At 48.8% G+C, this 23,601-nt stretch overlaps 1 protein-coding gene across 1 annotated transcript in view; it reads left to right on the top strand.

The window, feature by feature from the left end:
• Positions 1-23,601, top strand: part of LOC139255574 (arsenite methyltransferase-like) — a 107,318-nt gene that overhangs the window by 32,846 nt on the left and 50,871 nt on the right. Inside the window, exons 5-10 of the mRNA XM_070873952.1 lie at positions 201-337; positions 1,751-1,820; positions 3,285-3,366; positions 10,903-11,034; positions 20,288-20,430; positions 21,449-21,583. Of these exons, the coding sequence (XP_070730053.1) occupies positions 201-337; positions 1,751-1,820; positions 3,285-3,366; positions 10,903-11,034; positions 20,288-20,430; positions 21,449-21,583 (699 nt within the window). The remainder of the gene's footprint in view (positions 1-200; positions 338-1,750; positions 1,821-3,284; positions 3,367-10,902; positions 11,035-20,287; positions 20,431-21,448; positions 21,584-23,601) is intronic.

Here is a 23,601-nt window from a genome sequence, read left to right as displayed (position 1 = left end):
AACAGTGACTGCACTCCAAAAGTACATCATTGACTGTAAAGTGCTTTGGGAGGTCCTGAAGTCATGAAGAGGCGCTATATAAATGCTTTCTAGACTTTCTTAGCAGTTTGTTGATGAACAACTGATAAAACGGGCATTGTTCCAGTGTCCCGGTGTCACTCACAAGCTCTGTTCTTATTCCTGTTGACGTTACCCTGCAGGTACAAGTGGCTCAGAAGTTTATTGACTATCACACTCGGAAGTTTGGCTTCAGCAAACCCAATGTGGATTTCCTCCATGGCTACATCGAAAAACTTGCTGGCGTCGGGTTGGAGGACAACAGCTTTGACATCATTATGTATGTAAACAGTGACCCCGTTTCTTCCAGTCACCGGGCAGCGGCAATGCAAGTATTTTGCACCGAGCCTCAGCTGGTCGGGAGAGCAATGGCTTCAGTTCTGGTGCGGCAAGGTTTACAGTTGGGTTGGCGGTGCCGGCACTGAGCGGTGGAATATCCCCGTTCGCAGCAAAGCTGTGCTTATAATCTCAGCGGGTCGTTGTATGAAGGGCAATGTGGAGAGTGGTCCACAGACATTTTGGCTATGGAGCATCGTTGCTGTGGCCACAGAGTACTTACAGCACAGAAGCATGCCATTTAACCCAATGGATCCATGCCGGTGCTTATCAGCCTCCTCCCACCCGTCTCCATTTAACCCCATCAACATCTCCTAATATTTTCTCCCTCATGTAAGAACATAAGAAATAGGAGCAGGAGTCGACCATATGGCTCCTCGAGCCTGCTCCACCATTCAATCTGATCTTGGGCTCAGCTCCACTTCCCTGCCCGCTCCCCATAATCCTTGACTCCCTTATCGTTCAAAAATCTGTCTATATCCGCCTTAAATATATTTAATGATCCAGCCTCCACAGCTCTCTGAGGTAGAGAATTCCAAAGATTCACGACCCTCTGAGAGAAGAAATTCCTCCTCATTTCCGTTTTAAATGGGCGACCCCTTATTCTGAAACTATGCCCCCTAGTTCTAGATTCCCCCACGAGGGGAAACATCATCTCTGCATCTACCCTGTCAAGCCCCCTCATAATCTTATACATTTCAATACGATCACCTCTCAGTTTTCTAAACTCCAATGAGTATAGGCCCAACCTGCTCAACCTTTCTTCATATGACAACCTCTTCATCTCATGTGTTTATTTAGCTTCCCCTTGAATGCATTTATGCTGTGTGTGTCAGCTGTGGCTCAGTGGGTAGCACCCTCGCCTCTGAGTCAGAAGGTTGTGGGTTCAAATCCCACTCCAGAGACTTGAGCACAAAAATTTAGGCTGACACTCCCAGTGCACTGCTGAGGGAGCGCTGCACTGTCGAAGGTGCTACCTTTCAGATGAGACATTAAACCGAGACGCCATCTGCCCTCCCAGATGGACATAAAAGATCCCATGGACTATTTCAAAGGAGAGTAGCCCTGGTGCCAATATTTATTTCCTCAATCAACATCATTAAAACAGATTATCTGGTCATTATCACAATGCTGTTTGTGGGAGCTTGCTGTGCGCAAATTGGCTGCCGCGTTTCCCACACTACAACAGTGACTACACCACAAAAAGTACTTAAGTGGTTGTACAGCGCTTTGGGACTTGCTATAGAAATGCAAGTCTTTTAGCTGGCAACATTTGGTAGGGCTCATTAAAGCAGCCTTGCAGAGAAGATCGATGCTACTTTATGCACGTGCTTTCAAGATTTTTTTAAAATTTCAGATCAAACTGCGTGGTAAACTTGTCCCCTGATAAAAGGGCTGTGCTAAAGGAGGCTTATCGAGTGCTAAAGGTATGCATTTCCAAAATATTTGAGAAGATGCAAATTTCTGTTTAGTGACTCTGCTCCAAGAGTAGATTGTTGCCTTTAGCTGACCACTGGTTTTGTTACTGTCTGTATCACTTGGCTGCTCGTTACATTTCTATTAACAACAAAAGGTACAATTTTAGGCATCTGATGGCTTAGCGGGTATTGGCACTGCATAATGTGGCACTGTGCCATGCTGACTAGGCAGGCCCCGGTGTTGATTCCTGGTCGATGCGGAATTGGCTGATCTGGGCCAGAATGCAGGAGTTACTCTCATTCTCCGCAGGCTGTGGAGATGGTAGAGAGGCAGGGTAAAGAAATTGGCCGCTGGTCGTGCTCCTGATCACTGTGCAGTGACACTCGCTGAATGGATGGGGCACGTGTGGTTGATGTTTGGGGCTGTGCCTGCCACGATGGAATAGCTCGCCAACACTCCCATTGGGCGAGCTGTCGGAGGACCATTGGCGGCAATGGAACCGTAGCCCCAGCAGGAGTTGGTGGCTACAGGAGAGGAGCGGTTTCGGGTTGTCGGGACCGGGTTGCAGCGTGGAATGCCTTTGTCTTCCGTTCTTAGTTTAATGGGGAAAAGGGGCTGAGCTGTCGAGCCACTCGAAGTGACCCGCCGAGACCCCCCACCACCAGGGCCAAGCAGCAGCGACTCCTCTGTCCTCCTCTCTTTTCCCCCCCCCCCCCCACCGGCCCCGGGGCTGCGCCACTGAGATCCCCCTCCTTCCCCCACCAACCCCAGGTGCTGAGCACAGAGCCCCCCCCCCCCCCCCCCTGCCGGGACTGAGCCGCCAGGACCCTCTCCCCAACCCCCACCCCCCGGGGCTGAGCACGGAGCCACCAGCCCCCACCCCCCCCCCCCCCGCCGGGGCTGCGCCACTGAGATCCCCCCCTCCCGCTAACCCCAGGGGCTGAGCACAGAGCCTCCCCCTGGGGCCGAGCTACCGGGGCCCCCTTGGACTGTCGCAGGTTCTATCTCTAGTTTGCGACGCCCCGTTGATTTCAGACAGAGTAGCCAGTAGGGTTGCTGCAATGAGACCACTGGGATCAGGATGGGATAATGCCTCGATTAGCATCTAGCGACTCCTACATGAAAGCGCGTGTGTGGACTTGAGCTGGGGCCAAGATCCAGCCCCACCTGTGCTTCTTCCCTTCCCTGCCCACACTCATCACTTGCCTCGCCTCGCCTGTTGGCACTCACCATCTAGACTGACCTGTAAAGGGTGGTCACATGGCCGAGGTGGTGCCTGTAGAACCATCCCCCAGAAAGTGTCGGACTTCAGGAGAAACAACGTTCAGTTAACAAGTCTACGAAAGTTCCGATCGCGCCCTCCCAAGAATCATTTTATTGTTTTCGGAAAAAGGTTGATGCATTGGGTGTAAGGGCAGGATCCACCACTCTTGTTGGCCAACACTGATTTGAAATGGTTTCTCCATTATCAGGATGGTGGTGAAATGTACTTCAGTGATGTCTACGCTGACCGTGATCTCCCAGAAACCATAAGGACGCACAAGGTTTTGTGGGGTATGAGGAACAAAACTTGATGGTTTTTGTAATATTCTGGTGAAATTGATTCCTATCGCGTATTGGTGCATTTAAAGAAGTGGACGATGCCTGTGCATGAGTTCTTTTAACGTGGGGTGGTCGTTGCACACTGGCTACCACACGGGCTTAGCTGAGCAAGGTCTTGGTCCAGTGGCAAGGGGGTGCAAGACAACTGGAGACCAGGCACTGCTGTATGGGCCTAGTTGTCTACGGCGAGATCTTGGCCGCAGGCTCGGCGCTGAGTGGCGCCCTTAATGGTAGGTGGTCCAAGGCTTGGTTGGGGGAAGGCATTGGGAGGGTCAGTGGTCCACTGGAGTTCAGAGTGGAAGGTCAGTGTGGTCATGGCCATGATGCTCACCATGTGGTGTATTACACACACGAGGACAATATGAATTTTTTTTTTGTTAAGTAATATGAAGTGAAGCGCCAAGATCCAGAGTGTGGGACACCGCCAAGATCCAGAGTGTGGGACACCACCATGATTGAAGAGATTTAAGAAAGTAGATGAGAGAAATCGGGAAGACAGAGGGAGCAGATGGGAGGAAAGAGGGCCTGAGTAAAATATCTTGGAACATTGGAGCATCCTGTGGGATCTGCATCTGACAGGGTACTGTGAATATTTGGGTAAGGAGAATGGAGTATAAAAGCAGCGAAGTCTTGCTACAACTGTACAGGACGTTGGGAAGACCACACCTGGAGTACTGCGTACAGTTTTGGTCTCATTTAAGGAGGGAAATACTTGCATAAGAACATAAGAAATAGGAGCAGGAGTAGGCCATACAGCCCCTCAAGCCTGCTCCGCCATTTAATACGATCATGGCTGATCCGATCATGGACTCAGGTCCACTTCCCTGCCCGCTCCCCATAACCCCTTAATCCCTTATGGGTTGAGAAGCTGTCTATCTCTGTCTTAAATTTATTCAATGTCCCAGCTTCCACAGCTCTCTGAGGCAGCGAATTCCACAGATTTACAACACTCTGAGAGAAGAAATTCCTCCTCATTTCAGTTTTAAATGGGCGGTCCCTTATTCTAAGATTATGCCCCCTAGTTCTAGTCTCATCCTCTCTGCATCCACCCTGTCAAGCCCCCTCATAATCTTATAAGTTTCGATAAGATCACCTCTCATTCTTCTGAACTCCAATGAGTAGAGGCCCAACCTACTCAACCTTTCCTCACAAGTCAACTCCCTCATCCCCGGAATCAACCTAGTGAACCTTCTCTGAACTGCCTCCAAAGCAAGTATATCCTTACGTAGATATGGAAACCAAAACTGTACGCAGTATTCCAGATGTGGCCTCACCAATACCCTGTATAACTGTAATTGGAGGCAGTTCAGAGAAGGTTCACGAGGTTGATTCCCGAGATGAAGGGATTGTCTTATGAAGAAAGGTTGAGCAGGTTGGGCCAATACTCATTGGAGTTTAGAAGAATGAGAGGTAATCTTATCGAAACATACAAGATACTGAGTGGGCTTGCCAAGGTAGATGCAGAGAGGATATTTCCCCTCGTGGGGGAATCTAGAACTAGGGGCATAGTTTCAGAATAAGGGGTCGTCCATTTAAAACGGAGATGAGGAGGCATTTCTTCTCTGAGGAATCCTCTACTCCAGTGAGCTATAGAGGCTGGGTCATTGAATATATTTATGGTGGAGATAGACAGATTTTTGAAAGATAAGGGAGTCAAGGATTATGGGGAGCGGGCGGGCAAGTAGAGTTGAGGCCAAGATCAGATCAGCCATGATCTTATTGATTGGCGGAGCAGGCTCGAAGGGCCGTATGGCCAACTCTTGATCCTAGTTCTTATGTTCTTGAGTATTGTGACGGTGTCATGGGAGTCATTTCCACCTTCGTCACTTGGGCAGTAAACTGGCAGAACGGGTTACCTGCTCCATATAGAACCCGCCCGATTTTCATTTCCAAGCAGCGCAAGAGGGAATTACCCCGACAGCGTCGACTGGCTGGTTTAAAGTTAAGAGGGAAAAAAATTAAAAGGAAAATATGAAGCTGAGATTAAAAAAATACTACGTTTAACTTAACTAACCAGGCATATAAAATATTTTAAAAATTCATCAAGGGATGTGGGCATTGCTGGCATTTATTGGCCATCCCTCATTGCCCTTAACTGGGTGGCTTGCTGAGCCATTTCAGAGAGCAGTAAAGAGACAACCACATTGCTGTGGGTCTGGAGTCACATATAGGCCAGACCGGGTAAGGGCGGCCGATTTCCTTCCCCTAAAGGACATTAGTGAACCAGATGGGTTTTTACAACAATTCGGTAGTTACATGGTCACCTGGAGAAATACCACCAACGATGTCTCCGCAAGATCCTACAAATCCCCTGGGAGGACAGACGCACAAACATTAGCGTCTTCGTCCAGGCCAACATCCCCAGCATTGAAGCACTGACCACACTTGATCAGTTCCGCTGGGCAGGTCACATAGTTCGCATGCCAGACACGAGACTCCCAAAGCAAGCGCTCTACTCGGAACTCCTTCATGGCAAACGAGCCAAAGGTGGGCAGAGGAAACGTTACAAGGACACCTCAAAACCTCCCTGATAAAGTGCAACATCCCCACCAACACCTGGGAGTCCCTGGCCAAAGACCGCCCTAAGTGAAGGAAATGCATCCGGGAGGCCGCTGAGCTCCTCGAGTATCATCGCCGAGAGCGTGCAGAAAACAAGTGCAGGCAATGAAAGGAGCATGCAGCAAACCAGGCTCACCACCCACCCTTCCCCTCAACCACTGTCTGTCCCATCTGTGACAGGGCCTGTGGTTCCCGTATTGGACTGTACAGCCACCTAAGAACTCATGCTAAGAGTGGAAACAAGTTTTCCTCGATTCCGAGTGACTGCCTATGATGATGATGATTACTGATACTAGGATTTCTTTTCAATTCCAGATTTATTTAACTGAATTTAAATTCCCCCATCTGCCGTGGTGGGATTTGAACTCGCGTCCCCAGTTCATTCATCCAGGCTTCTGGATTACTCGTCCCGTAACATAATCACTGTGCTACCGTAATGTGCCGAGGCAAGCCAGGATGAGAATTTCTGTCCTTGGTGTGTCTCTCTGCAGAGTTGCCCATCTTGCCAGTGCTTTCGAGGGGAGATGCTGAGCAGATGCCACCACTCCGGCAGAGACAGACAGAATCGGGAGGATGAATCACTTTGCATGCTCTCGTCATCAGGTCAAGAGCGGTTTGGGTGGAGACCTGGGAATGGGTTGCTTGGCTGTGTTGTTGGAGGCGCAACAGAGCCTGGTCTCCAGTCATCTTGGTTAATCCTCACCACTGGACCAAGACTTAGCTCTGTCAAGCCCATGTGGTGGCTGATGTGCAACAGTCAACACATGTTAACAAAATCCACGCACAGGCTTCTTCCACCCTTTTAAGATGTAACTCATTGTAACACCTGTGAGCCCATCTTTTTTTGGTGTGAAGGGCCTCATCCTTGTTAGGAGGGACTGTCTAGTAGTAACCTGGTGGTCATATGCAGGGAGACAGAGGGAAATAAAATGGAGTCAGAAGCAAAAGATAGAAAGGAGAATAGTAAAAGTGGAGGGCAGAGAAACCCAAGGCAAAAGGGCCACATTACAGCAAAATTCTAAAGGGGCAAAGTGTGTTAAAAAGACAAGCCTGAAGGCTCTGTTCCTCAATGCGAGGAGTATTTGGAATAAGGTGGACGAATTAACTGCGCAGATAGCAGTTAACGGGTATGATGTCATTGGCATCACGGAGACATGGCTCCAGAGTGACCAAGGCTGGGAACTCAACATCCAGGGGTATTCAGCATTTAAGAAGGATAGACAGAAAGGAAAAGGAGGCGGGATGGCGTTGCTGGTTAAAAAGGAAATGAATGCAAGAGTAAGGAGGGACATTAGCCTGGATGATGTGGAATCGGTATGGGTGGAGCTGCAGAATTCCAAAGGGCAGAAAACGCTGGTGGGAGTTGTGTACAGACCACCAAACAGTAGTAGTGAGGTTGGGACAGCATCAAACAAGAAATAAGGGATGTGTGCAATAAAGGTACAGCAGTTATCATGGGCGACTTTAATCTACATATTGATTGGGCTAACCAAACTGGTAGCAATGTGGTGGAGGAGGATTTCCTGGAGTGTATTACGGATGGTTTTCTGGACCAATATGTCAAGGAACCAGCCAGAGAGCTGGCCATCCTAGACTGGGTGATATGTAATGAGAAGGGACTAATTAGCAATCATGTTGTGCGAGGCCCCTTGGGGAAGAGTGACCATAATATGGTAGAATTCTTTATTCTGATGGAGAGTGACACAGTTAATTCGGAAACTAGGGTCCTGACCTTAGGAAAGGGTAACTTCAACAGTATGAGACGTGAATTGGCTAGAAAAGACCGACAAAGGATACTTAAAGGGTTGACGGTGGATAAGCAATGGCAAACATTTAAAGATCACATGGTTGAACTTCAGCAATTGTACATCCCTGTCTCGAGTAAAAATAAAACGTGGAAGGTGGCTAACAAGGGAAATTAAGGATTAGTATTAAAGCCAAGGAAGAGGCATATAATTTGGCTAGAAAAAGCAACAAACCTGACTGGGAGAAATTTAGAATTCAACAGAGGAAGACTAAGGGTTTAATTAAGAGGGGGAAAATAGAGTACGAGAGGAAGCTTGCAGGGAACATAAAAATGACTGCAAAAGCTTCTATAAATATGTGAAGAGAAAAAGATTAGTGAAGACAAACGTAGGTCCCTTGCAATCAGATACAGGTGAATTTATAATGGGGAACAAAGAAATGGCAGACCAATTGAACAAATACTTTGGTCCTGTCTTTACGAAGGAAGACACAAATAACCTTCCAACTGTACTGGGGACAGTAGGTCTCGTGAGAGGAGGAACTGAAGGATATCCTTATTAGGCGGGAAATTGTGTTAGGGAAATTGATGGGATTGAAGGCCGATAAATCCCCGGGGCCTGATAGTCTGCATCCCAGAGTACTTAAGGAAGTGGCCCTAGAAATAGTGGATGCGTTGGTGATCATTTTCCAACAGTCTATCGACTCTGGATCAGTTCCTATGGACTGGAGGGTAGCTAATGTAACACCACTTTTTAAAAAAGGAGAGAGAAAACGGGTAATTATAGACCGGTTAGCCTGACATCAGTAGTGGGGAAAATCTTAGAATCAATCATTAAGGATGAAATAGCAACGCATTTGGAAAGCAGTGGCAGGATTGTACTACGTCAGCATGGATTTTTGAAAGGGAAATCATGCTTGACGAATCTTCTGGAATTTTTTGAGGATGTAACTAGCAGAGTGGACAAGGGAGAACAGTGGATGTGGTGTATTTGGACTTTCAAAAGGCTTTTGACAAGGTCCCGCACAAGAGATTGGTGTGCAAAATCAAAGCACATGGTATTGGGGGTAATGTACTGACGTGGATAGAGAACTGGTTGGCAGACAGGAAGCAGACAGTCGGGATAAACGGGTCCTTTTCAGAATGGCAAGTAGTGACTAGTGGAGTGCCGCAGGGCTCAGTGCTGGGACCTCAGCTCTTTACAATATACATTAACGATTTAGATGAAGGAATTGCGTGTAATATCTCCAAGTTTGCAGATGACACTAAACTGGGTGGCGGTGTGAGCTGTGAGGAGGACACTAAGAGGCTGCAGGGTGACTTGGACAGGTTAGGTGAGTGGGCAAATGCATGGCAGATGCAGTATAATGTGGATAACTGTGAGGTTATCCATTTTGGGGGCAAAAACACGATGGCAGAATATTATCTGGATGGCGGCAGATTAGGAAAAGGGGAGGTGCAACGAGACCTGGGTGTCATGGTTCATCAGTCACTGAAAGTGCGCATGCAGGTACAGCAGGCGGTGAAGAAGGCAAGTAGTATGTTGGCCTTCATAGCTAGAGGATTTGAGTATAGGAGCAAGTAGATCTTACTGCAGTTGTACAGGGCCTTAGTGAGGCCTCACCTGGAATATTGTGTTCAGTTTTGGTCTCCTAATCTGAGGAAGGACGTTCTTGCTATTGAGGGAGTGCAGCAAAGGTTCACCAGACTGATTCCAGGGATGGCTGGGCTGTCATATGAGGAGAGACTGGATCAACTGGGCCTTTATTCACTGGAGTTTAGAAGGATGAGAGGGGATATCATAGAAACGTATAAGATTCTGACGGGACTGGACAGGTTAGATGCAGGAAGAATGTTTCCGATGTTGGGGAAGTCCAGAACCAGGGGATATAGTCTTAGGATAAGGGGTAGGCCATTTGGGACTGAGATGAGGAGAAACTTCTTCACTCAGAGTATTGTGAACCTATGGAATTACTTGCCGCAGAGAGTTGTTGATGCCAGTTCATTGGATATATTCAAGAGGGAGTTAGATATGGCCCTATTGGCTAAGGGGATCAAGGGGTATGGAGAGAAAGCAGGAAAGGGGTACTGAGGGAATGATCAGCCATGATCTAATTGAATGGCGGTGCAGGCTCGAAGGGCCGAATGGCCTACTCCTGCACCTATTTTCTATGTTAGAAACATATAAAATTCTGACGGGATTGGACAGGTTAGATGCAGGAAGAATGTTCCCAATGTTGGGGAAGTCCAGAACCAGGGGTCACAGTCTAAGGATAAGAAGTAAGCCATTTAGGACTGAGATGAGGAGAAACTTCTTCACTCAGAGTATTGTGAACCTGTGGAACTCTCTACAACAGAAAGTTGTTGAGACCAGTTTGTTAGATATATTTAAAGGAAGTTAGATGTGGCCCTTACGGTTAAAGGGATCAAGGGGTATGGAGAGAAAGCAGGATTGGGGTACTGAAGATGCATGATCAGCCATGATCTTATTGAATGGTGGTGCAGGCTCGAAGGGCCGAATGGCCTACTCCTGCAACTATTTTCTATGTTTCTATTGCCTCTAGTTACCTCGTAATGATGTCTCCACAAGATCCTGCAAATCCCCTGCGAGGACAGACGCACCAACATTAGCGTCCACGACCAGGCCAACATCCCCAGCATCGAAGCACTGACCACACTCAATCAACTCCACTGGCCAGGCCACATTGTCCGCATGCCTGACACGAGGCTCCCAAAGCACTCTACTCTGAACTCCTACGTGGCAAACGAGCCAAAGGTGGGCAGAGGAAATGTTTCAAGGACAACCTCAAAGCCTCCCTGATAAAGTGCAACATCCCCACTGATACCTGGGAGTCCCTGGCCAACGACCGCCCTAAGTGGAGGAAGTGCATCCGAGAGGGCGCTAAGCACCTCGAGTCTCGTTGCCGAGAGCATGCAGAAATCAAGCGCCGGCAGCGGAAAGAGCGTGCGGCAAACCTGTCCCACCCTCCCTTAACCTCAACAACTGTCTGTCCCACCTGTGACAGGGACTGTGGTTCTCATATTGGACTGTTCAGTCACCTATGTACTCATTTTTAGAGTGGAAGCCCTCAATTCCGAGGGACTGCCTAGGATGATGCCTATAATGAATCTAACGTTACGCTCGTGCTCTGTATGTTCAACTTCGTCTGCCCATCTCTTTTTAGGCGAGTGTCTGGGCGGAGCCCTATGGTGGAAAGAACTCTTCCAAATCGCTGAGGAGGTGGGTTTCAACGTACCGCGACTGACCACGGCCAGCAGAATTCTTGTGAAAAATAAAGAGCTTGAGGACGTCATTGGTAAGAAATACTTTTTGGATATTAAGGGAATCAAGGGATATGGGGATAGTGCAGGAAAGTGGAGTTGAGGTCGAAGATCAGCCATGATCTCATTGAATGGCGGAGCAGGCTCGAAGGGTCGTATGGCCGACTCCTGCTCCTAATTCTTATGTTCTTAAATCACAGAGACAGCAACGAGCATTTGCGTTTTATATATAACGCCTTCACTGTGTGAAAATGTCCTAAGGCACTTCACACAGCAGTTAGGAAAATGGATGCTGAGCCAAAGGAGGAGAGATTAGGAAAGGTGATCAAAAGCTTGATCAAGGAGGCGGGCGTTGAGTAGGACCTTGGTGGAGGAGAGACAGTCTTAAAGGTTGAGGGGGAATTCGAGATCTTGGAACCTAGGTAGCTGAATGAGTGCAGCTCCAACAACACTCAAGTAGCTCGATACCATCCAGGACAAACCAACCCGATTGATTTGCATCCCATCCACCACCTCAAACATTCACTCCCTCCACCACTGGCGCACCGTGTCTGCAGTGTGTACCATCTACAAGATGCGCTGCAGCAACTTGCCAAGGCTTCTTCGACAGCACCTCCCAAACCCACGACCTCGACCACCTAGAAGGACAAGGGCAGTAGGCGCATGGGAACACCACCACCTGCAAGTTCCCCTCCAAGTCACACACCATCCTGACTTGGAAATATATCACTGTTCCTTCACCGTCCCTGGGTGAAAATCCGGGAACTCCCTCCCTAACAGCACTGTGGGAGCACCTTCACCACACGGACTGCACCACCTTCTCGGAGGCAATTAGGGATGGGTAATAAATGCCAGCCTTGCCAGCGATGCCCACATCCCAGAACAAATTTTTTTCAAAAAGAGCCCAAATGGTCTCCTGTACTGTAGGATTCTGTGATTCTATCCTAACTTGCCCTCTCCCTTCAAATTTTAAATACCCTTGCCTCTGCCGCCATAGGAACGCAAGGTGCTGGGGGAGGAATAGGCATCTATGGTGGTCAGTGTTATTTGAATATCATAAGAATATAAGAAATAGGAGCAGGAGTAGGCCAATTGGCCCTCGAGCCTGCTCCGCCATTCAATAAGATCATGGCTGATCTAATCTTGGCCTCAGCTCCACTTCCCTGCGCGCTCCCCATAATCCTTCACTCTCTTATCATTCAAAATCTGTCTATCTCCAGCTTAAATACATTCAATGACCCAGCCTCCACAGCTCTCTGAGGCAGAGAATTCCAAAGATTCACAACCCTCTGAGAAGAAATTCCTGCTCCACCTCCATTTCAAATGGGCGACCCCTTTTCCTATGCCCCCTAGTTCCAGATTCCCCCACGAGAGGAAACATCAGCATCATTTATAGTCTGCGTATAAGGAAAGTGCTATTGTCTGCGATCTGTTATTTCTGACCGATAATTGGAGAGCTGTATAAACTGACGTGAGGGAGAGTGAAAACTTTCGTCAATCTTTCTTCATTTAATACAGCGAGTTTGTGTATTATTATTTGGTAACTTGACGAAGATTATGGGATCTTTCGGAGATTCATTTTGCTGTTGTGGGCTTTTGGATACAGAATGCTTAAAATTAATCTGCTGATTTTAATGTCTTTGCACTAGGCACAGCCAAAATAAATAGATTTTGCCTCTTGGAATTGAACCTTGAAAATGGAATGTACCGGTCATATCAGCAACAATACACAAAATGAGCCAGCTCTTTCTTAGATTTAATCCTGATGTTCTTTTTTTCATTGCTAAGACCTTGACGATCTAACATCACAATCTGCTTGTTTTCAAGATAATTCTTGGAATGAGTGACTGAGAGCCAAGGGAGGAGGTGGAGGGAAGTTTTGAATGGCCATCGAAGATTGCTAGTATTCACATGCAGCTTGTTTTGTCTTCTGTTATGTATCTTAGATTTTCGTGTTGTGTTATCCTGAATAGAAAGACTTGCATTTATATAGTACCTTTCACGTCCTCAGGACATCCCAAAACGCTTTACAGCCAATTCATTCCTTTTTAAATGTAGTCGCTGTTGCAGGGGAGTTATCCCCCAGTGTCCTGGCCAATATTTATCCCTCAATCAACATCACTAAAACAGATTATCTGGTCGTTATCACATTGTGGGAGCTTGCTGTGCGCAAATTGGCTGCCGCGTTTCCCACATTACAACAGTGACTGCATTTCAAAATGTACTTCATTGGCTGCAAAGCACTTTGGGATGTCCGGTGGTTGTGAAAAGCGCTATATAAATGCAAGTCTTTCGTTTTAATGCCGGAAAGCTTGGCAGCCAAACTGCACACAGCAAGGTCCAACAAACAGCAACTGTGATGTTGATCAGATAATCCATTTTTAATGATGTTGGTAGAGGGATAAATATTGGCCAGGACACCATGGAGAACTCCCCTGCTCTTCTTAAAAATAGTGCCACGGGATCTTTTACGCCCACCTGAGCGAGCAGATGGGGCCTCGGTTTAACGTCCCATCCAAAAGACAGCATCTCCAACAGTGCAGCACTCCCTCAGTACTGCACTGGAGTGTAAGCCTAGATTTTTGTGCTCAGGTCTCTGGAATGGGACTCGAACCCACGACCTTCTGACAGTCAAGGATGACAGCTAAGTCCTAAGGGTGCTCTCATGTCTGCCTTGTTCCTGCTTGGCCTAAAGCAAGAAGGAAGCAGTGCACAAACCTGCATGCAGCCAATGGCAGAGCTCTGTTGTTTATTAGTTCCTGGGATGTGGGCGTCGCTGGCAAGGCCAGCACTTATTGCCCATCCCTAATTGCCCTTGGGAAGGTGGTGGTGAGCCGCCTTCTTGAACCGCTGTAGTCCCTGTGGTGAAGGTACTCCCACAGTGCTCTGCAGGAGGGAGTTCCAGGATTTTGGCGATATATTTCCAAGTCAGGGCGGTGTGTGACGTGGAGGGGAACTTGCAGGTGATGGTGCTCCCATGTGCCTGCTGCCCTTGTTCTTCTAGGTGGTAGAGGTCATGGGTTTGGGAGCTGCTGTCGAAGTAACCTTGGCGAGTTGCTGCAGTGCATCTTGTAGATGGTACACACCGCAGCCAAGGTGTGCCAGTGGTGGAGGGAATGAATGTTTAAGGTGGTGGATGGGGTGCCAATCAAACGGGCTGCTTTGTCCTGGATGGTGTCGAGCTTCTTGTGTTGCTGGAGCTGCACTCATCCAGACAAGTGAAGAGTATTCCATCACACTCCTGACTTGTGCCTTGTAGCTGGTGGAAAGGCTTTGGGGAGTCGGTGGGTGAGACACTCACGGCAGAATACCCAGCCTTTGACCCGGTCTTGGCCTGCCACAGTATTTATGTGGCTGATCCAGTTAAGTTTCTGGTCAATAGTGACCCCCCAGGATGTTGATGGTGGGGGATTCGGTGATGGTAATGCCGTTGAATGTCAGGGGGAGGTGGTTAGACTCTCACTTGTTGGAGATAGTCATTGCCTGGCACTTGTGTGGCGCGAATGTTACTTGCCACTTATGGCCCAAGCCTGAATGTCGTCCAGGTCTTGCTGCATGCTGGCATGGACTGTTTAAATATCTGAGGAGTTGCGAATGGAACTGAACACTGTGCAATCATCAGCGAACATCCCCACTTCTGACCTTATGATGGAGGATTGATGAAGCAGCTGAAGATGGTTGGGCCTCGGACACTGCCCTGAGGAACTCTTGCAGCGATGTCCTGGGGCTGGGATGATTGGCCTCCAACCACCACAACCATCTTCCTTTGTGCTAGGTCTGACTCCAGCCAGTGAAGAGTTTTCCTCCTGATTCCCATTGACTTCAAGTTTACTTGGGCTCCTTGATGCCACACTCAGTCAAATGCTGTTTTGATGTCAAAGGCAGTCACTCTCACCTCACCTCTGGAATTCAGCTCTTTTGTCCATGTTTGGTCCAAGGCTGTAATGAGGTCTGGAGCTGAGTGGCCCTGGTGGATCCCAAACTTAGCATCGGTGAGCAGGTTATAGCACTGTTGATGACGCCTTCCATCACTTTGCTGATGATTGAGAGTAGGCTGATGGGGCAGTAATTTGGCGGATTGGATTTATCTTGATTTTTGTGGATAGGATATATCTGGGTAATTTTGCACTTTGCCGGATAGATGCCAGTGTTGTAGCTGTACTGGAACAGCTTGGCTAGAGGCGCGGCTAGTTCTGAAGCGCAAGTCTTCAGCAAGACAGCCGGGATGCTGTCGGGACCCATAGCCTTTGCTGTATCCAGTGCGTCAGTCGTTTCTTGATATCACGTGAAGTGAATCGAATTGACTGAGGTCATGGGGACCTCAGGAGGAGACCGAGATGGATCATCCACTCGGCACTTCTGACTGAACATGGTCGCAAATGCTTCAACCTTGTCTTTTGCACATGCGTGCTGGGCTCTGCCATCATTGAGGATGGGGCTATTCATGGAGCCGCCTCCATTGTTAGCTGTGTAATTGTCCACTGTTATATATGTATACTTGCATTTACTCTGTACAGCCACCAGGGGGCTCATCCGCTGGAGTCCCAAGGGATCCCATCATTCCTTGGGAGCACAGGTGTATAAAGAGGCTTCACAGGTTGGAGAGGCACTCTGGAGACCTGCAATAAAAGACAACGGTCACACTTTGAGCTTTGAGCTCACAGTGTTCAGTCTGACTCTTTCTACATATACTAAAACTGGCGACAAGATACAGATAGCGAACCCAAAGATGCAGAGAACAGTGGGCATCCTGGAGAAATTTTCGGAAGGAGATGATTGGTAAACTTTTGTGGAGCAACTCGACCAATACTTCGTGGCCAACGAATTAGATGGGGAAGAGAGCGCTGCCAAATGTAGAGCGATCCTCCTCACCATCTGTGGGGCACCAACATATGGCCTCATGAAGAATCTGCTCACTCCAGCGAAACCCACAGAGAAATCGTACGACGATTTGTGCACACTGGTTCGAGAGCATTTGAACCCAAAGGAAAGTGGTCTGATGGCGAGGTACCAGTTCTACACCGACAAAAGGTCTGAAGGCCAGGAAGTGGTGAGTTATGTTGCCGAGCTGAGACGCGTTGCAGGACATGGCGAATTTGAAGGACATTTGGAGCACATGCTCAGAGACTTTTTCGTACTTGGCAGTGGCCACAAAACCATACTTTGCAAGCTTTTGACTGTAGAGACCTCAACCTTGAGTAAGGCATAGCAATAGCCACTAGTGAATTACTAAGCAAATCTCTCAGCACACAAGTGCTGCTACAAGTACTGTGAACAAAGTGATGTTGTTTTCGAATCGTAACGTACAGGGCAGGTCACACATACCTGCAGCTACACATTCACAGATGTCTCAGAGTCCACCATCAAGGGTGATGAATGCAAGGCCATTAACACTTTGTTGGCGCTGCGGGGGTGATCACCGTTTCCATTCATGCCGATTCAAAGGATACATTTGCAAGGGCTGTGGAACAATGGGACACCTCCAACGAGTGGGCAGGCAAGCTGCTAAGCCTGCTAAACCTGCAAACCACCATGTTGCAGAGAAGGACAGATCCACAGAGGATCACTACGAACCAGAGCCTTAGATAGAGGAGGCAGAGGTACATGGGGTGCACACATGGAAAGCTTACTGAAGTCGGTCCCACACACCATGGTCTTCCAGGACGACATCTTGGTCACAGGTCGGAACACAGCCGAGCATCTGCAGAACCTGGAGGAGGTTCTTAGTCGACTCAACCACGTGAGGCTCAGGTTAAAACACTCGAAGTGCGTTTTCCTGGTGCCTGAAGTGGAGTTCCTGGGAAGGAGGATTGCGGCGGACGGCATCAGGCCCACCAACGCGAAGACGGAGGCAATCAAGAACGCACCGAGGCCACAGAACGTAACGGAGCTGAGGTCGTTTCTGGGACTCTTAAACTACTTTGGTAACTTCTTACCAGGTCTCAGCACACTGCTAGAACCACTACATGTCTTATTATGAAAAGGGGGCGAATGGGTTTGGGGCAAATGCCAAGAAAATGTCTTTATAAAAGCGAGAAAATTGTTATGCTCAAACAAATTGCTTGTGTTGTACGATCCATATAAGCGTTTGGTACTAGCATGTAATACATCATCATATGGTGTCGGATGTGTATTGCAACAAGCTAATGATTTCTGGAAACTGCAACCGGTTGCTTATGCATCCAGGAGTCTGTCCAAAGCTGAGAGAGCCTACAGCATGATTGAAAAAGAAGCGTTAGCGTGTGTTTATGGGGTAAAGAAAATGCATCAATACCTGTTTGGGCTAAAATTCGAATTGGAAACTGACCATAAGCCACTTATATCCCTGTTTTCCGAGACTAAAGGGATAAATACTAACGCGTCGGCCCGCATCCAGAGATGGGCGCTCACGTTGTCCGCATACAACTACGCCATCCGCCACAGGCCAGGCACAGAAAACTGCGCCGATGCTCTCAGCAGGCTGCCATTGCCCACCACAGGGGTGAAAATGGCGCAGCCCGCAGATCTAGCCATGGTTATGGAAGCATTTGAGAGTGAGCAATCACCCGTCACTGTCCGGCAGATCAAAAGCCAGGACCCCTTATTATCTCTAGTCAAAAGCTGTGTGCTTCACGGGAGCTGGTCCAGTGTCCTAGTGGAAATGCAGGAACAGATAAAGCCGTTCCAGCGGCGCAAAAATGAAATGTTTATGCAGGCAGAGACTGCCTTCTGTGGGGCAATCGGGTAGTGGTCCCCAAGAAGGGCAGAGAGACCTTCATCAATGATCTCCACAGTACCCACCCAGTCATCATAATGATGAAAGCGATAGCCAGATCCCACGTGTGGTGGCCCGGTATCGATGCGGACTTAGAGTGCTGCGTTCACAGATGTAATACATGCTCGCAGTTGAGCAATATACCCAGGGAGGCGCCGCTAAGTTTATGGTCTTGGCCCTCCAAACTGTGGTCTAGGGTACACGTCGACTATGCAGGCCCATTCTTGGGTAAAATGTTCCTTGTGGTTGTAGATGCGTACTCCAAGTGGATTGAATGTGAGATAATGTCGGCTAGCACTTCCGCTGCCACTACTGAAAGCCTGCGGGCCATGTTTGCCACACACGGCTTAACTGATGTTCTGGTGAGCGACAACGGGCCATGTTTCACCAGTGCTGATTTCAAAGAATTCATGACCCACAAAGGGATCAAACATGTCACATCTGCCCCGTTTAAACCAGCGTCCAATGGTCAGGCAGAGAGAGCAGTGCAAACCATCAAGCAAATCTTGAAGAGGGTAACTGAAGGCTCACTGCAGACTCGCCTATCCCGAGTCCTGCTTAGTTACCACATGAGACCCCACTCACTCACTGGGATCCCACCTGCTGAACTGCTCATGAAAAGAGCACTTAAGACAAGGCCCTCGTTAGTTCATCCTGATCTACATGAACAGTTAGAGAGTAGGCGGCTTCAACAATGTGCCTACCATGATAGCGCAAATGTGTCACGTGAGATTGAACTCAATGATCCCGTATTTGTTTTAAATTATGGACAAGGTCCCAAGTGGCTTCCCGGCACTACTGTGGCCAAAGAGGGGAGCAGGGTGTTTCGGGTCAAACTTTCAAATTGACTCATTCACCGGAAACACTTGGACCAAATCAAACTCAGATTCACGGACTATCCTGAGAAACCCACCTTGGACCCTACCTTTTTTGATCCCCCAACATACACAACAGTGGCAACTGGCACCTCGGTTGACCACCAAGCAGAACGCATCATCCACAGCAGCCCTGCAGGGCCAGCTGCACAGCAGCCCAGCGAGGGCCCAACAAATGATTCAACAACACCAGCTTTCATCCCGAGACGATCAACCAGGGCAAGAAGGGCCCCAGATCGACTCACATTGTAAATAGTTACACTATTGACTTTGAGGCGGGGTCGGGGGGGGGAGTGTTGTTATATGTGTATACTTGCATTTACTCTGTACAGCCACCAGATGGCTCATCCCCGGAGCATAGGTATATAAAGAAGCTTCACAGATTGGAGAGACACTCTGGAGACCTGCAATAAAAGACTAAGGTCACACTTTACTTTGAGCTCACAGTGTTCAGTCTGACTCCTCCATACACTACAGTCCACCACCAATCACGACTGGATGTGGCAGGACTACAGAGCTTTGATGTGATCCGCTGATTGTGAGATCGCTTAGCTCTGTCTATAGCATGCGGCTTCTGTTGAGAGAGAAAGAGAGTTAATGTTTCAGGTCGATGACCTTTCTCTCTCCACAGATGCTGCCTGACCTGCTGAATATTTCCAGCACTTTCCTGTTTTTATTTCAGATTTCCACCATCAGCATAATCTTGTAGTATGCTGCTTCTGTTGTTAGGCATGCATGGAGTCCTGTGTTGTTGCTTCCCCAGTTTGGCACCTCATTTTCAGGTATGCCTGGTGCTGCTCCTGGCATGCTTTTGTGCACTCCTCATTGAACCCGGGTTGGTTCCCTGGCTTGATGGTAATGGCAGCGTGAGGAATATGGGGAAAGCGCAGTGGAATGGGACTAATTGGATCGCTGTTTCAAAGAAAGAAAAAAAAGACTTGTATTTATATAGCACTTTTCATGACCACCGGACATCTCAAAGTGCTTTACAGCCAACAAATTATTTTTGGAGTGTAGTAACTGTTGTAATGTGGGAAAGGCAGCAGCCAATTTGCGAACAACAAGCTCCCACAAACAGCAATGTGATAATGACCAGATAATCTGTTTTTGTTCTGTTGATTGAGGGATAAATATTGGCCAGGACACTGGGAATAACTCCCATGCTCTTCTTTGAAATAATGATCTTGTACGTCCACCTGAGAGAGCAGACGGGGCATCGGTTTAAAATGTCTCACCCGAAAGACGGTACCTCCAACAGTGTAGACTCCTTCAGCACTGCACTGGGAGTGTCAGCCTAGATTTATGTGCACCAGTTTCTGGAGTGGGACTTCAACCCACAACCTTCTGACTCAGAGGCGAGAGTGTTACCCACTGAGCCACAGTTGACACAGAAGCGATGGGTCAAATAGCCCCCTGTGCTGTATCATTGTTATGAAGATTGGGCTCTGTTGGTATGCTGGTAGATCAGCCAACTCTCGCAGCTAACATCTGCTTATCTCCATCACAACCTTAACCCACCAGCCTGTCCCATTGGCATGTCATTAGAATTTATATAAAAGTAGAGTGGCAGCATATTTTGATTTAAATCTCAATGCTGGGTTGAGTTGATTGTTGCAAATTTTTTGTTAAAGACCGTTTTAATTTTTCTTCATTTCTCAGGTGACTACAAGTTTGTTTCTGCCACATACCGGCTGTTCAAAATCCCAGACAGCTCACCGAGAGAAAAGTGCCGTGCTACGTACAACGGCTCAATCACGGGCTGTAAAGAGAAGCTGGAGTTTGACATCAACTATACGTTTAACGTAAGTGCCATATTTCAAATCCTAACCTACCCAATGAGATCAAAATCTACAATTAAAATTGAGTGCCCCCCCCCCCAAGCTCTCTCTTTCCCCCCCCCAAGCTCTCTCTTTCCCCCCCCCCCCACCCCCAAGCTCTCTCTCCCCCACCCCCCAAGCTCTGTTCCTCCCCCCAAGCTCTGTTCCTCCCCCCCAAGCTCTGTACCTCACCCCCAAGCTCTCTCTTCCTCCCCCCCCAGCTCTCTCTTCCTCCCCCCCCAGCTCTCTCTTCCTCCCCCCCCGGCTCTCTCTTCCTCCCCCCCCAGCTCTCTCTTCCTCCCCCCCAGCTCTCTCTTCCTCCCCTCCCAGCTCTCTCTTCCTCCCCTCCCAGCTCTCTCTTCCTCCCCCCCAGCTCTCTCTTCCTCCCCCCCCCCCCCAGCTCTCTCTCCCTTCCCCCCCCGCCAGCTCTCTCTTCCCACCCCCCCAGCTCTCTCTTCCTTCCCACCCGAAGCTCTCCTCCTTCCCTCCCCAGCTCTCCCTGCCGCCCTGCTCTCTCTTCCCGCCCCCCCCCCCCTCCCCCAGCCCAATCAGACGCTTGCGGTGCTGCGGGGGGCTTGGCGGATGCGTCCAGCTACTGCTGGATGGATCGGAGGCAACGTGGTGTTGGACACACGTGCAGAAAAGCGTTAGTGGGCATTGCGCAGGGGGTGGACGGAGTCAGTGATATTCGTCCTAAATCTCGCTTCTGCCCATGTGCGGGAAACTTAGTACAAATAGTTACTCCATTTATACTCCACACGAGCCCATTCCACCTGCCTAACCTCAGCCTTTCAGCTTACCTTTCTAATCCCTTTGCTCTCATGTACTTGCCTAGTTTCCTTTTGAAAGCATCGAAGCTATTTGCCACAAGCACTTCCTGTGATAGCGAGTTCCACATTCTACAGAGGTGGCTCAGTGGCAGCTTGTCGCTGATTACCACTTGTCACATCACCCTGAATGGACTTGAATATATGTATTTTTTGGACTTTATTCTGTTGGGCAGGAAGGAGAGGAAATTGCCGTGGATGAAGAGATGGCAGCTATTCTCAAGAGCTCGCGATTTGCAAATGCATTCATCATTCAGTCAGTTGGCAAAGCGGCTCCCTGCACTGGAGAATGCCCACCCACAAAGTCAAAGGTAAAACATAGAAAATAGGAGCAGTAGTAGGCCATTTGGCCCTTCAAGTCAGCCATTCAATGTGATCATGGCTGATCCTCTATCTCAACACCATATTCCCGCTTTCTCCCCATACCCCTTGATGTATTTTGTGTCTAGAAATCTATCTATCTCCTTCTTAAATATATTCCGTGACTTGGCCTCCACAGCCTTCTGTTGTAGAGAATTCCATGCAAGTGAAGACATTTCTCCTCATCTCAGTCCTAAATTTCCTACCCCGTATCCTGAGACTTGTGACCCCTTGTTCTAGACTTCCCAGCCAGGGTAAACATCCTCCCCGAATCCAGTCTGTCCAACCCCGTCAGAATTTTATATGTTTCAATGAGATCCCCTCTCATTCTTCTAAACTCTAGTGAATACAGGCCTAGTTGACCCAATCCCTCCTCATACGACAGTCCTGCCATCCCAGGAATCAGTCTGATGAACCTTCGCTGCACTCCCTCAATGGCAAGTATATCCTTTGTTATGTAAGGAGACCAAAACTGCACACAATACTCCAGGTGCAGTCTCACCAAGACCCTGTATAACTGTAGTAAGGCATCCTTGTGCCTGTACTCAAATCCTCTTGCAATGAAGGCCAACATACCATTTGCCTTCCTAACTGCTTGCTCTGCATGTTTGCTTTCAATGAGTGGTGTACAAGGACACCCAGGTCCCTTTGTACATCGACACTGTATGAAAGTTAAAACTGGGTGTTTTGGCTTTTTGAAAGCGTGTGAAATTGTAGGAGAAAGGGATGACTGAGCTAAGGTTCCACAGTTTTGAAGTCCTGAGAGAAAGAGAATGAATTGTAGCAGGAGATAGTATTTACAGTACAGAAACAGACCATTCAACCCAACTGCTCCGTGCAGGTGTTTATGCTCCACACAAGCCTCCTCCTACCCCTCTTCATCTCACCCTACTAGCATATCCTGTTCCTTTCTCCCTCATGTACTTATCTCGCTATCCCTTAAATTCATCGATACTATTCACCTCAACTCCCTGATGTCATTTGTCAGAGGGGCATGTAGGGCAACTGAATTGAAGCCAGGGAGGAATGAGAGAGGAAAGGGCAGTGGGTTAGTGACCATGGCAACATCCATTCAATGGAGAGAAGAAAGCTCTCGAGAGACAAAAACAGATAGAGGTGTTTCCCAAACCCGTGACCTCAACCGCCGAGAAGGACAAGGGCAGCAGGTGCATGGGAACACCATCACCAGCAAGTACTCCTCCAAATCACAACCGTCCTGACTTGGAAATATATCACCATTCCTTCATCATCGCTGGGTCAAAATCTTAGAATTCCCTCCCTAACAGCACCGTGGGAGCAATCTTCACCACACAGTTCAAGGCGGCGGCTCACCACCACCTTCTCCAGGACCATTAGGAATGGGAAATAAATGCTCGCCACATCCTGTGATTTCATTTTTAAAAAGATTGGAGGTTAAAGGTGGGAGACAGACAGAAGGCAGTTTTCTTTCTGGGAGAACACCACACCCTCCCCACCCTCCCAACACCCCCTCTCCCCAACACTCCCCTCTCCCCAACACCCCCTCTCCCCAACACCCCCACTCCCCAACACCCCCACTCCCCAACACCCCCTCTCCCCAACACACCCTCTCCCCAACACCCCCTCTCCCCAACACACCCTCTCCCCAACACACCCTCTCCCCAACACACCCTCTCCCCAACACCCCCTCTCCCCAACACCCCCTCTCCCCAACACCCCCTCTCCCCAACACCCCCTCTCCCCAACACCCCCTCTCCCCAACACTCCCTTCTCCCCAACACACCCTCTCCCCAACACCCCCTCTCCCCAACACCCCCTCTCCCCAACACCCCCTCTCCCCAACACCCCCTCTCCCCAACACCCCCTCTCCCCAACACACCCTCTCCCCAACACACCCTCTCCCCAACACACCCTCTCCCCAACACACCCTCTCTCCCCAACACACCCTCTCTCCCCAACACACCCTCTCTCCCCAACACACCCTCTCTCC

Source organism: Pristiophorus japonicus, chromosome 3, assembly GCF_044704955.1.
Source record: "Pristiophorus japonicus isolate sPriJap1 chromosome 3, sPriJap1.hap1, whole genome shotgun sequence".
Lineage (NCBI taxonomy): Eukaryota > Metazoa > Chordata > Chondrichthyes > Pristiophoridae > Pristiophorus > Pristiophorus japonicus.
Note: the sequence above shows the minus strand (reverse complement) of the source record. Positions and strands in the feature narration are given on the sequence as shown.